Source organism: Heliangelus exortis, chromosome 1 (assembly GCF_036169615.1).
Source record: "Heliangelus exortis chromosome 1, bHelExo1.hap1, whole genome shotgun sequence".
In the NCBI taxonomy this organism is placed as follows: Eukaryota; Metazoa; Chordata; class Aves; order Apodiformes; family Trochilidae; genus Heliangelus; species Heliangelus exortis.
Genome location: NC_092422.1, coordinates 156,706,075 through 156,719,817, shown reverse-complemented (window position 1 = coordinate 156,719,817; position 13,743 = coordinate 156,706,075). Strand labels below are relative to the sequence as shown.

Here is a 13,743-nt window from a genome sequence, read left to right as displayed (position 1 = left end):
GAGTGAACAGCATCAAGGGCAAATGTGTATTAAGTGTGCAACAGCTGTCCTTGTGGATAATGATAATGTACAAGTTTACTTTTTTCCCAAGCTATTTTAATTTGCTTACCAATCAATGAGGAAACAGAAGAATCTTAAATAACTTACTGGAAAACAATTCTTGGAGAAGTGTGTTCTTTCGTGTTGTATCCAGACTGTGTTATTTCAACTGGCCTTGAAGCCAGTTGAAATACATCAGCATTTCTAACCCTACCTAGCTCAGGTTAAAAAACCTAAAATTAGTGATACTCTGGTTTTCTTTGTATTGATTCAACATACAGAGTTTGTACAAAACATGTCTCTTAGTAGGTACAGTCCTGCGAGGTAACATAAATTAATTGGTGACTGATACAAGTTACTTTCAACTCAGAAGTTTTTTTTAAGGTAAAGTGGGGACAAAAGGCATAATCTCAGTATTCTCAGCTTATCTTTCCAAGGATGTGGGAAGTTGAGAGGGGCTTGAGCTTTGTAAAGGATTCTAGAACAATTACTTGTTCCTTCGGGCAACACGTGGGAGGCAGAATAAATACTGGTCTCATTTCCCCAACCTCTCGCAACACTATAATTGGTCAATCTATGACAGTATCTGGAATGTCCCATGCCTGTGTGACTTGTCATCTAAACTGTGGGGTCCCTTCCCTCCTGGCTTGCTTTGATTTCTCCTCATTCTGGTCCTCCATCTCATCAACAGCCAGTGCCTTTCTCTGAACCTTTGTTTGCCTGTTTTGATGGTTTCCTACCTGCCTGACAGTAAAATAATTTGAAATAGCTTCCCTGTTCAAACTTCTATATGAAATACCTGTTAACTGTTCAAAGCACAGTCATTAAGGTTATAATATCTAATGGATGCTTTGTAAATGAACTCAGACTGGAGAGAGAGAGAGAGAGAGATACGTAATGGGAGCCTCTGAAGTTTATGACTGACTTAGCATTGGTGTGTTCAGTGGTTTATCCAGTCCATAATGTGGAGTTATAAATAGGCTCTCAAATCATTGCACAACAGTAGAATTGTCCACAATTCAGAATAGGGGATGCTGGCAGTATCCCAGTATGGCAGCTAATGCATTTTGTGAACTTGAATGATCCTTGTCTACCTCTTTTTTTTTTTTTTTTTTTTTTTTTTTTTTTTTTTTTTTCCTAGATTGCAAATAATATTTGCCTAGCTAACATTCACAGTGGAAAAACTTGGTATATGTAAAATGCTTTCCAGTTGACGGGATAAATGATTATGAGACAGGAACGTATTTAAAATATAACATGAAAAATCTCAGGTATTTTATGTAAAAGGAGATCTTAGTGGGTTTAAAATAAAGGGAGCAGACATTATTTTAAAACAGTAGTTACAGACTTAGTTCACAGCAGACTGTTAAGGACAAAAGTTACGACTATTTCTGTGTCTAGGTCTCCCTTCATATGCTTCTGTTTTGATAAGAACTGTAATACAATCTGTTCTCTTCCATTGTTTGGCTTATGCAGGCACAGGCTTGCTACAGGAAGTGGTGTATCTTGTGAGTCAGGGAGCTGATCCAGATGAGATTGGACTAATGAATATAGATGAACAGCTTCCAGTCCTAGAGTACCCTCAGCCTGGTCTGGACATCATTAAGGTACAATTTATTGCAAAGAAAGCCTTTCAGCATTTGAAGTATCTTTTTCCTTGGTTCCTTGTTTATAATTTTATTTCATGCTGTGTCCTTGTCCTTTTCATTACTTGACTTGTTCAGTTTGTTGGAATGATACAGAATATTACCAGGTTATTTCAAAATGGCTTTTAATACATTTTATTATACTCTATTTAAGACTATAGGAGATGTTTCTTCACATCCTAAATATATTGGCAGTGGGTTTCCTGAATAAAAAGTTTCAGGCCTCCCTTGCTTGTGCAAACAAAATGCTGCCCAAATGAGACAAATTTGCTTTGATGCCTTCCCTGAATTTGTAAAAGAGGAATTACAAATACAGAGATCTAGGGACCTGTAGACCTCCTACTCTGAATTTACACATCTAAAGCCTTACAGACCCAGGATCTGTGGATCTACGGACTCTGTAGGTTGAGGAGTTTGCAATATTCTGCATGAAATGACTTCTGATATAGGCATATCTTGGAGTTATTAGTAAAAATACTGTGCTCCATCCTAGGACAGCTCTAGTGCTGGCTGAATTGAGCTGGCTAAGGCTGGCAGGGGCAGATTCAAGCTGCTTTTGGTCACTAACAGCTGCAACATCAGCCTACTTTAAGCTGAGAGTATTTAGGGGTCAGAGGTTGATTTTCATCTGTAATACCTGCTTCAGTGAGACCTCAGTGCTATCTTGATGCAAATAAGCGGTGGCAATAATGAGTGGTTTAGTTTGAGATGACACATTATTTTATATATTCATATATATATATATGCTAGCAACTTAATACAATACGGATTTATGCAAACTACTGAAAGATGATTTGTGTCATAAAATGACTTTGTCTCAGATTATAGAAAAATAATCTGTTTGAAAGATGTTTGCACTCAGATAAATCTTTGGATTGTCTCAGCCTTGTTCTGAGGATGAAATAAATTTCAAGAATGAAATTTTGAAGTGAAAAATTTAGGGGTAGGGTTTTCAGATCTTTTAATATTTTCCAAGGAATTTTAGTGGAAGCGTCACTGGGAAGAGTGTTAGTTTGATAATAAAAATCTCCAACTATTACTCTTTCTTCTTTCTTGATATGCCAAAAAGTAATGCATAATAAGAAATGTTTCTCTTTGCTTTATTTTAGGAGTTGACATCTCCTCGCCTTATAAAAAGCCACCTACCATATCGGTTTTTGCCTTCAGACCTCCATAATGGCAATTCAAAGGTAAAAAGGAAATCAAATCATGTTTGTTTAATTATATCTGCAGCAGTTGCTTAAGTGTTTTGGGAAATGAATGGGATGGAGGGTGAAAGCTTTCAATATGATGATTTTTTTCCCCTCCCATCACAGGTTATATACATGGCTCGCAACCCCAAAGACCTGGTGGTATCTTATTACCAGTTTCACCGCTCCCTAAGGACCATGAGCTACAGAGGAACATTTCAGGAGTTCTGCAGAAGGTTTATGAATGACAAGTGTAAGGAGCTGTTCTCTCTGCACACGCTGTTACACATTTATTTTCATCTCTGCATTCCTTCTGCAAGTACAGAAATGAACTGGATAAAGGTGCATTTGTTTTGCATATACAGCAAGGAGGTTGCTACAGAGGCAGTGCTGCATGGACTTAGATTGATCCGTGCAAACTATGGCCACACCTTGTAAATACCTGCTTTACAATATTTGACTCCATGGGCTCAGCAGTGTTCCACTTAGCTCAGAAAAAACTCTGGTCTACTGTTTGAAATTCAATTCGCAAGGTACCAGGTACATTGTGAAAAGTGCTGAATGTTTCCAGCACCATTTAATTTCTGTTGTAGCTTACTGCTTAGGTACTTCTCAGGAGTCTTTCTGTTCTTCAAGGGTTTTTCCTCAGTAATTTATTTAATATTTTTATTTCATTCGAAAACTCAAGATTTTTCCCTAGCAAGGTACCTGTTACTCTACAAAAATCTCTAGTTTGCATGAGACTGATCTGGAGTACATGAGTAAGTTGAAGTAAGACCCTGTAAGAATGCAGTTGCAAGCTCCTACTGTCTGAAAAGTACATCACTCTAATGCACAATAACCTGCTTTATAACAACTCACCACTGCCCACCCAGTAACTCCTTTGAGCAAGTGTAGTACTGTTTCATGATACACCCACTCACTGTGTTCCCTCTCAGGCCGTACTGCCTGAGTAGCTGCCTAACTAGTTCCATTGCACTAGCTCAGTAAATTTGCAGTGAGGACAAGCTCTATGTTCTCACATATCTGGCTTCCACTGACCTTTTTGCCAATGGATTGCCATGCTTTCTAGCTAGGAAAAGAAAAAAAAAAAATCACTGCCTGCTATTTCTCTACAAAATCTTCCTTGTGATACTCCCTGTGACACTAAGTATTCAACAGGTACCTTGTGCTCCGAGCACTGCAGCAAACTTTCCTTCAACCTGGAATCCAGAGAACTTGATACTAAAGGAACTGTATAATACTAAAGGGAAGAAAAAAGTAAAAGGCTACCAATGAGGGTTATTTAGTAGACCTTAAAAACCTTCGCTATTTTCTCCTGCAAGATTGTGCAGGGAGGGAAAACATTCTCCTTCCATTCCAGCCCAGCTTCAGATTTTTCTTTTGTGTTCACTGAGAATGGGATGTTTGTCTATAGCCCATCATCAGGAACTTCTAAGCTCAAGACACACAAAAGATATTAGAGGCTTCCTAAGATTGGAGTAAAGTTTTGAACTCTTTTTCATGTAAGTATCCGAAGAGTTCTTTATATCTTACAGCTGATTTATCACAACCCCCCAGAGTCAATAAAACATCACAGCATGTGTCCACAGTTGTGCAAATGGAGAGTTTTGTATTAACCTAAACTTAGCATTTAGGTAAACATTTGCATCACGTGGAAGCAATGCAGCAGCAAAAGAAACCTTCGTAAGAGGGCAAAGTAATGCTAGAGGAAGGAGCACTGAGCCCATGACCCATTCCCAATCTTTTTACCTCTCCTTATACCTGGCTGTCTTGAAAGAAATTCAGCACATGTCATCTGAATTGTTTGAGTGCGTTGAGTTGGACAGGGAATGGGATAGTCTTGAATGGGATAATTCTTTGGCATTAGCCTCTAGAGTTTAGGGAAGTTTCTTACATAAAACATGGGTAAACTCTGGTAAAATGATCTTAATGGGTTCTTACCCCATACCATTAAGAGCAGCTAAAAACACTTCTTGCTTGACTGGTGTGCTAGCTTCATATGTGAATTTCTTTAGGGCTGTATGAAATGGGAATAACAGAAATGATTTTTCCTAATCCTTTTACAAAAATTTAAAATTAGTCAGCTGATTAAAATATTTTTCCTGTAGAACTGCTGATCTCTTTGTACACTGAAAATGTTTTACTAAATTAAACAGCTCTTTTTTAAGAGGAAAAAGTGGCTTCAAAATACACAATGAAAATAGAGTTTTTCATAGCCACTTTGCTGAAAAGATTAAATTGACAAAAAAAGTATGAGTAAATAATATGAAAAATTCTTCCCTGTATTTACCTAACTCCTGCCTTGATTATCTGAAATACTCTAGGAGAACTTACTGCTGGTAAGAAAAAAATATGCAGAATGCATGTCTCTGGGTTGCTTTTCTGGTAATAGTGGCATCAAAAGACATCCTCTAGATAATAAATACCAGTATCTGAACCTCTGATAGACACACATAAATCGAGTGAAATTAGTGTAAATGTGGTCTTTAGCAGAGAAGTGAAAAACAAGAGAGGAAAGGTTTGGGGGGAGGCATAAGACTTCCAGTAATCACTGCCTCAGCAGAGCTGGGAGCTCATGCCCTCCCTTGGTAAGCACCTCAGCTTCTGTTCAACTCCCAAACCCCATACAGCAGCTGTGGAACTGTGGGGACCTAAAACTTGTGCTGGTAGTGGTGTGCAGGAGGTAGGGAGTATAAGCTTTTCATCATTGGCAACTCTGAGTGCTGGACCTGCTGACAACTTGTGATGTACAGGGAGTACCCATTACATCACTCAGAGCTTTCAGGAGTGCTCAACAACCCATGGACATCCGGTGGTGATCTGGATTTATAGTGTAACTGAAATAACTGATTGCAGTACAACTGAAACTATGTTCTGGTGCATCTGTAGAAGTTGCATGGATTTGCTCAGAAAATATCAGTAGTAGAGAATAGGTCTTAGACTTGGTGGGAGTGGGGACACCAAACATGTAACTATAAATAGAATATTCTGTCTGCATATCTTAAGTTTCTGGGAATAATCATGAAGCATTTTTATAGGTCTGTTTCCTCTGTACTTAATTAAGAAAGGGCAGTGGTTGTTAGCAATTCTCATCTGTAATGGAGGATGCTATGTATGAATGCTGCATCCAGCTTCTGTGTTAATTAATTAACTGCAGGAATTCATACAGGTTGGAACCACTGGACCTATCTTTATAAGTTTTTGGCTCAATTTCCATTCGGTAGTCGGGTATTATTAATACTGAGCTCCAAGAGGTCCATTATGAAATATGGTGGCATTTTAAGAGGAACATTTTATCTTTATGGTAAATTAGTTCTTTGAATATTCCAAACAGATAGAAAAATGTTTTTTTTAATTAAATACCCTGCTGTGTATGGCAATGGGTCAAAACCAGATGCAGTTCTCCTGGGGCTATGAACCACTCCACTTAATTTTTTTTTTTAATTTTATTTTTTTGAAGAGGGATTAATAATAAAAGTATTAATTTTCCTCATGCCAATCATAATGTCTTTTGTAGTAGGATATGGTTCGTGGTTTGAACATGTGCAAGAGTTTTGGGAACATCATATGGATGCCAATGTACTTTTTCTCAAGTATGAAGATATGCATAAGGTAGGTTAATGCCCCCAAAAGATACTTTACATTTAGCATTGTAATGTTTCAAATATATAATGTACAAGAGTTGCTTCTCACCTCCATATTTGGGCTCTCTAATGCCATTTTTAAAGCTCTGACATTCACTAGCTTTTATGGGCATCAGCAGTTTTATAAACCTAGTAATATACTCAGGAGTCTGCCTGCATCCACAGGCACTAAAATACTTGGAGAGAAGCAGAAATGTGTTAATGTTCAGTGCTTATTGTACTCAGCCCTGGGCATTCATTTAAAAGAAATGCTTTCTTGTGTGTGCTGGATCAATAATTAAAAAGTATATTGTCAATGTTTTGTCCTATATATTTGGCATTTATTCTGATTATTTGGTTGTTCTTACTGTGTTCTGTGAAACCATTTTGAAAAGTGTTAGGGATGATTGTGTAACATAAGGTGAACATAATTATTAGGTCCTCAAAGTATGCTGGCTAATAAATCCACTTAATTTTAATCATAAATTTAGTGGAAATACTACACAGAACATTGTTTTCCATTTAGCATTGCAATAATATGGTTTTTAGAATTTATGAAAGTATTTCAAAATGTTTATTTGACTGGAAATTTAATGCAAATGTAGGAAAAACCCAGCTCCTAATTATAAACCTACAAAAAGGCAAAATCAGAGTAGACCTCAATACAGCTGAGTAAATTATGTCAGCTTTATTAAACCTTCTGATGGAGCGTGATGCTAAAAGAAGACAAAATACAGTCACAATAATTAAAAAAGTTTAGTAGAAATTATTTCAAACCCACTATTTTGAATGGTACATTCCTAGCTGAGCTCACTGATGGATGCTGCTGAAAGCTGGTGGCATCGCAGTAGCTTTGTGCTTCATGATGAATATTGCTATTTTTTTTTTTTGTTACTCCCAAAGTCTAACTCATACTGAAGAACCTGAGAGTTCTGGATATAGAACCTACATGAATTCAGTCCCAGAAGCTAATAATGAAGGAAAGGCTTCTTTAACATTTGAAGTAATTTCTTTTACCAAGATCAATATCTAAGTAACTTTTAATTCCTCCAAAATACATTAGTATTCTGAAGCCATCACTTAAGGGTGTGGTATTGTTTGAAGTGGGAAGCACCACACTTTGTAGATTTTTGTTCTAATATAAGAGGTGAGCCTACATGAATGTGTTCACTGCTGACCTGTCTTACCCTAATTACCCGGAATGTTTTTATTTTCATCAAATTCAAAACTGGCAAAATTTTAAGACAGTGGTGTTTCTACAACTTCTGAATTTGTATTTTTCACACTCATCAGGATATTACTACTTTTGAGATATTAAGACTCATCTAAAAAAGGTAATTTAAAATAAACTAATTTTATTTTTTAAATAATCTCTTAACAGGACCTAGCAACAATGGTTGAGCAACTGGTGAGGTTCTTAGGAGTTTCTTATGACAAAGCACAGTTGGAATCCATGGTGGAACACTGCCATCAGCTCATTGATCAGTGCTGTAATGCAGAAGCACTTCCTGTTGGCAGGGGTATGTTTAAAACCCACAGTAGAACTCTTGTGGAAATTGCAAGAAGCAACTGACAACGTAGTAACCTCCAGAATGTGTTGGGGTGTTGGCAAAATATTGTAATCTAAATGATGGGAGGTAATTGACTCTGGGTGCAATTTGGGGGTTGGTTTGTTTTGAAATAAAATTAGGTAGAAGTGGCTAAGAAGGATGGAAACATCCAAGATCATCAGTGTATATTCAGCCCCATGTGGACCACTCTGTTAGAGAGCCTTTGGCTTACTTTAGCAGATGGAAGACCAAGAAGACTGCACTGCTCCTTCTGACCTTTGGCATGTCAAAACTGATTACCTATCCACTTCTTTGCTATGAAGACAAAATCATAAAATAATGAGACATCCTGGGGGCCTTGAATGAAGTGTTCTATGCCAGTGCAAGATGTTGCAAACAGAACTGTGTTCTCCTCCATTGACTTGTATGTAACACAAAAACTTAGGTTTTTTCCTAAACTCCATGACCTGTGGAGCATCTGCACTGGTACGTACTATGCAGAGCCCAAATCCCACCTCCTTGTCCAGTGAAAGCCAGAAAGGCAGTGGTGAAAGAAAGGTGAGGTGGTAATACAAGAGAAAAGAGCAGAGCTGCTGGTCAGACCTTCCACAAGCAAAAAGGCCAACTGCTGTCTCCACTGGCCAGTACATCACCATCCTCATAAACTGGATGATGCCCACTCCTGCTGCATGCTGTTGGTGTTCCTTGTTCTGTAGTGGAGTCTGCCAGCCCCCAACCTCTTTATATATTCTGTCTACAAATCTTTCAAAAAGAAACCTCCACTTTGCAGTAGAGAAGGAAGGGAGCTACAGCAGTTAATGTAATATTTTGTCATTTGCTCACCGTGTGCTTTTTATTAAAAATATCCTTATTTTGAATTTCTTTTGTTTGCTTTCTCTGGCTTTTACAATGTTTTGTTACTTCAGAATGCAGCTTCATTAACAGTGCTTTGTTCCTTCCCTGTTTGTTTCTGTGACAAAGAATGGTGGTGATAACATGACAGTTTAATGTAATTTGTTTCAAATAATTTTTAATTTGTCATTGGTTACATTTACTTTATTATTTTGCTTTATTTTAGTTCTTCATTTTTTTTTCTTTTAGCACATTGATCTTTACCTGAAGATAACCCTGAGCTGCTGTGAAAGCAGAACAATGATTAGATATGTTACTTATATTTGACTCTTATCACATCATAATTTACACAGTTGCATGATTCAAATCATAAACCAGGTGGGTGAATTTCTGACAAGCTATCAATTCATGTGGTAAAAAAAAGAAAAAGTTACAAATAATCCACTGAATAAGTCCTTTATAAAACTTATCATTTGACCATACATGTTGTTAGGGAGATTCAGAAATAAAAAGCTTGTCTTTCCCAAGCAGAGAAAGAAAATGTTTTTTTTTTTTAATAGCTATTGAAAGGGAAATACAGGCTTTTATGTTTCATGCTGTAGTTCATGCAATCAGAGTTGCCAGAACAAAAGTGAGATCAGTAGCTGATCTTTATGATTCCAAGCATTTCCTTAATGGTTTTTTTGATAGTGGAGAAATTCAGTGAAAACAATAAATGATGCATTTTCAGTCAATGTCAGGTTCTTTTGATCTTGAAAACATCTTTGGATCCTGAAAACAAGCCAGAACACTATCATACCTTGAGAAGTGAAAGGAAAATTCTGATTTCATAAAGCAGCTCTTGCCACACATACTACACCATCATGTTAGCATGTAATTTGTAGATGTTTCAGGCAGTTTTGTCTTTGGACTCAATTATAGAGTTGCTGCATAAAAGCGATGGTAATTAAATTAAATGGGTATTCTTCTTATGCATCAAATGCATAATTAAGCTCCCTGCATGTAGTTTTGTTCTTGCTGTTATGATTAAACTCTCTGGTATCACAGTCCCAATTCTCCTTTCATTTATTCCAGTTGAACAAGCTTGGATTTTGTCTTTATTTATACCCAACATAAATGAGAAGAGAATTAAGCCTCTCAGTCTGGTTACTCCATGGGGCTTTTTCACCAACAAGTAACCCTGGCTGACTTTGAATTAAATCAATTTTGTACTGTAGTGAAGCAGTGGCTAAGGAGGCCACAGCCTTTGACTGTGAGTCAGATGGTGGGTTCAGCAGTGCCATCAGGTTATGTCACTAGTTGGGTTCAGCAGAGAAGAATACAGTGAACAAGGAAAAAACGTTTGGTGTCTGTATTGCATCCACCAAAAGCTTCCCATTCCTCCTCTACTAAGTTAAAAGTTAAATGGTACAAACTGGGGTCCATGGCACTTACTCTCCTCTATCTCTATACAGATAATCTATGTATAATCTAGGCACTCATTTAACAAATAATTCTCTTCATATTTAGAAGTGTAAAATAATACTTTGAACTTCTATTTAAACATAATAGGATTTAGTAATTATAATATTACATCTCAATAATCAGTTCAATACTCTGTATTCCTTGTACCTTTTGGATAGTTCTCTAACCAGTGTATCCTGAAGGCACAGGAATTTTGAAATGTATTATTGTGAGATTCTGGAGTTATTAAACAGCCATGGTTTGCACTGAAACTAGCAACTCAGTTTTAAATGAATACCCAACCCAAAATGTGTGTTCATTTCTGATTATGGCTAGAGCAACATCTCACAAAAATCTGAATTCTTCCTGTATAATATCCTGTTGGTACAGATGACAAAGTCTATGGTACTTTTTGTAAGGCTTTCCAAGGGCTGTAGCAGGGGAGTTGCTAGGGAAGGACAGGACAGTGAACAGCTTCAGGTCTCATTAGCTTTCAAGAAAATCTGAGACTGATTAGCATCTCACAGATGACACTGGGTGCCCTGCAGGACTACACTGTAGGTATTTGGTGTCCTGTTATGACTGCTCTCTGACTTGTGTTCCTTTTCTATGTTTCAGGACGAGTTGGGCTATGGAAAGACATCTTCACTGTTTCCATGAATGAGAAATTTGATTTAGTTTATAAACAGAAGATGGGAAAATGTGACCTCACATTTGATTTTTATTTATAAAAAAATGCATGCATACAATATCCAAAAAAGCTAGAAGTGCTTTATGCATCCATTTATTACCTGCTGGACAAACTACTGTAGCTATTATGTGTAACAAGAGTTAAAGAAAGAAAAACAATCTAAGTAAATCATATCAGATACAATTATCTTTGATCCTAAACAGCTGTTTATCTTCTGGTATTTAATCCCTATTCACATGCAAGAACTTCTAGACAATACTAGAATATTCAGCTGTTACGGAATGTATTATAGACATATAAGGTATGTATCATATATGCAACTAGAATGTACACCTTTTCAGCCCCACACTGATTATGTGTTTTATAAAAGCTTTTCACTAGAATCTAAATAAATGTCCATAAACCAAATAGAAATTATTTCAGAGGGAAACAAGTAACAGGCCAAAACTGTATGCTAGAATGATCTCAGGGGTTAATCGTCACATTATTTTTATAGCAGGTATCCCATTCCAGAATAATAACTGATCAAAGTGGGGTTCACATTAGGTTCTGCACACACTTATCTGTATAATTTGAGTAGGTTCTGTGCACTGGCATACTCTGCAAGACAGGCCTTGTTATGGAATGCAGCTGTGATAGTCACTCTAATCCCAGAACCCACCCAGGCTTCCATGGATGACAGGCACACCTGTCTTCCTGATGGATGAAGCTCAGCTCCATGTGGAAGGTCAGCAAACAGAAGCTTCTTGAGTCCCCAACTCTAATTCAGCCCTACAAAATTGGACTTAAGAGCAAGACATTCAGTGTGGGGTCTTAAGAATCAGTCTCTGACCCAATATCAGTTTTCTGTGTAGATGTGAGTTTCACCTGTTAGATTCAGTAAGAGAAGAAAAGGTGCTGGATATCCTGTGGCTGCACTAGAAGGGCACTCAGCACTGTTTGTGGTTTGTACTACTGGACTCTGCCAGACCTAAATGCAAGACAGGGCAGTGTGTAAGCAGGCAGGGGAAACTGCAGCACTGAAGTTTAAAAATGTGCCACCAGGTGGGAGTATTGCACAAATATTGACGTAGAATGCAGTTTCAGTAATTTAGCCATGACCGGTCTGGATTATAATCGGGATTCAAGTTTATTTCTGTATCTTTTTTTAATTCTCTATGATAGGTACACAAATGGCCTGAAGCAGGCTCCTGTTGTGATAAAACTCTCCAGAATTACTTTATTGTTCCACTAGGTAATGACATCTGTGCTTTTTAGGCTATCAGCTGCAGGAGGTGCATTTTTGCTAGCCAGATATTCAGGCTCACCAAAAGCCATGAGGAAGGGCTAGCAGATTTTTAGTGTTTCAGTTCTGTTGGGAAACTGTCAGTTGAGCAACTGGCAAGTGGTGTAGCATGATGTGGCTTAACAGCACTTTTCCTTGTATATTTGTGAGTGAAAATGCTTTCAGTGAAATTTTATTTCTATTTTTATATTTTTAGTACTGTATGAATATTAAGCACTACACATTATACTTCTGTGCTTGCTTGCTTATTGAATAAAAGATGTGTTCCATGCATTGTGGTTATTTTCTAGACTTCTTACTCAGGCCCAGCAGTCCTTGTGCAAGCCACAGATACTCTGCCTTATGCACACCTCACAACTTAAGACAAAAGAACCACAGATAGCATCGACTCAAAGGACCACCTGACCCAATGAGTTGGCTCTGGCAGTGGCCCATAACAAATGCCTGTCCTAGGGTACACTAGAGAGCACAGGACTCTGAGCATCTTTCGGTTTTATTGCTCTCCTCCACAGGGTTTTCTTCTCTTCATGGTGGTATTGACAGCGTCTTGCTGCAATGAGTTCATCTAAATACACACTGTATAAAAAAGGACTCATGTGCTTAGAGGCTGCCACCAGAGAGTTTAATTTGGTGTGCCTTTGTTATTACATTATACACAAGATTTTAGACACTTGTACTGTGCCTTCCAATGAACTCCATACTGTGGAGTCCCACTAGTCTGCATCATACAGGAGACTAAAACCCACAAACTACAACAAGCTCTAAGAAGAGAGGAGTAGGAGAGTTGCTATAAAGGATGAAATCTCCCACAGGTCCTGCAGATTAGGGTCAGAAGAAAATTTCATTAGCAAGAACCGTCTGCTTAAATCACTTAATCCTAAGGATGTGTGAGCAATACATCCCTACTGTCTGACTAAAAAGCTTCTTGCATTTCTGAAGATACCAGGGCATCCTCCTCATATTTCAAGGCACGCCTGTCTCCTTTGCAACAGCAGATGACCATCCCCCAACCCCAAAGCTAAAAATGTCCTGAGGCCTCATTTTTAACAGCCAGGTATATACACACATGCCACTGCCAAAGTGAGCCTGTGCAGAGGGCCACCAGTTACCAGGCTGGAGGGGGAACAAAAACTTTGGCTAAAAAATTTCCTTACTGTGTAGCAATAGCTTCTGTGACAGTCTGTTGTGCACATACTGCTATGCTGGTGCTCCTTGTTTTAGGCAAAAAAGTTGCTTTGGCCAAGGAATCTGCTTTTAGGACCAGGGAGACAGTTCTCAGCCACAGCTTTGCTTTTCTTCTCTCTTGATTCACCTTCTGTGTTGTTCAGGTAAAATTCATCCAAGAGTTGAAAGTCGGGTCAGAGCCCATTCCCACATATGTAATGCTGAAATTCTACCTTTGGGTCTCTGGTCCTTGGAAA

The 13,743-nt window shown here is 37.9% G+C and overlaps 1 protein-coding gene across 6 annotated transcripts in view; it reads left to right on the top strand.

Annotated features, from left to right (window-relative positions):
• SULT4A1 (sulfotransferase family 4A member 1) overlaps nt 1-12,595 on the top strand; it is a 28,230-nt gene extending 15,635 nt beyond the window's left edge. For 3 of the 6 annotated variants that reach the window (XM_071733264.1, XM_071733266.1, XM_071733267.1), the window contains 6 exons: nt 1,516-1,646; nt 2,795-2,875; nt 3,002-3,128; nt 6,396-6,490; nt 7,883-8,021; nt 10,965-12,595. In XM_071733264.1, the coding sequence (XP_071589365.1) occupies nt 1,516-1,646; nt 2,795-2,875; nt 3,002-3,128; nt 6,396-6,490; nt 7,883-8,021; nt 10,965-11,077 (686 nt within the window). In that variant the 3' untranslated portion in view covers nt 11,078-12,595. Of the gene's footprint in view, nt 1-1,515; nt 1,647-2,794; nt 2,876-3,001; nt 3,129-6,395; nt 6,491-7,882; nt 8,022-9,152 lie in introns of all 6 variants that reach the window. The other 3 variants (XR_011723836.1, XR_011723837.1, XM_071733265.1) reach the window with 2 other exon arrangements.
• Nucleotides 12,596-13,743: the final 1,148 nt, after the last annotated feature.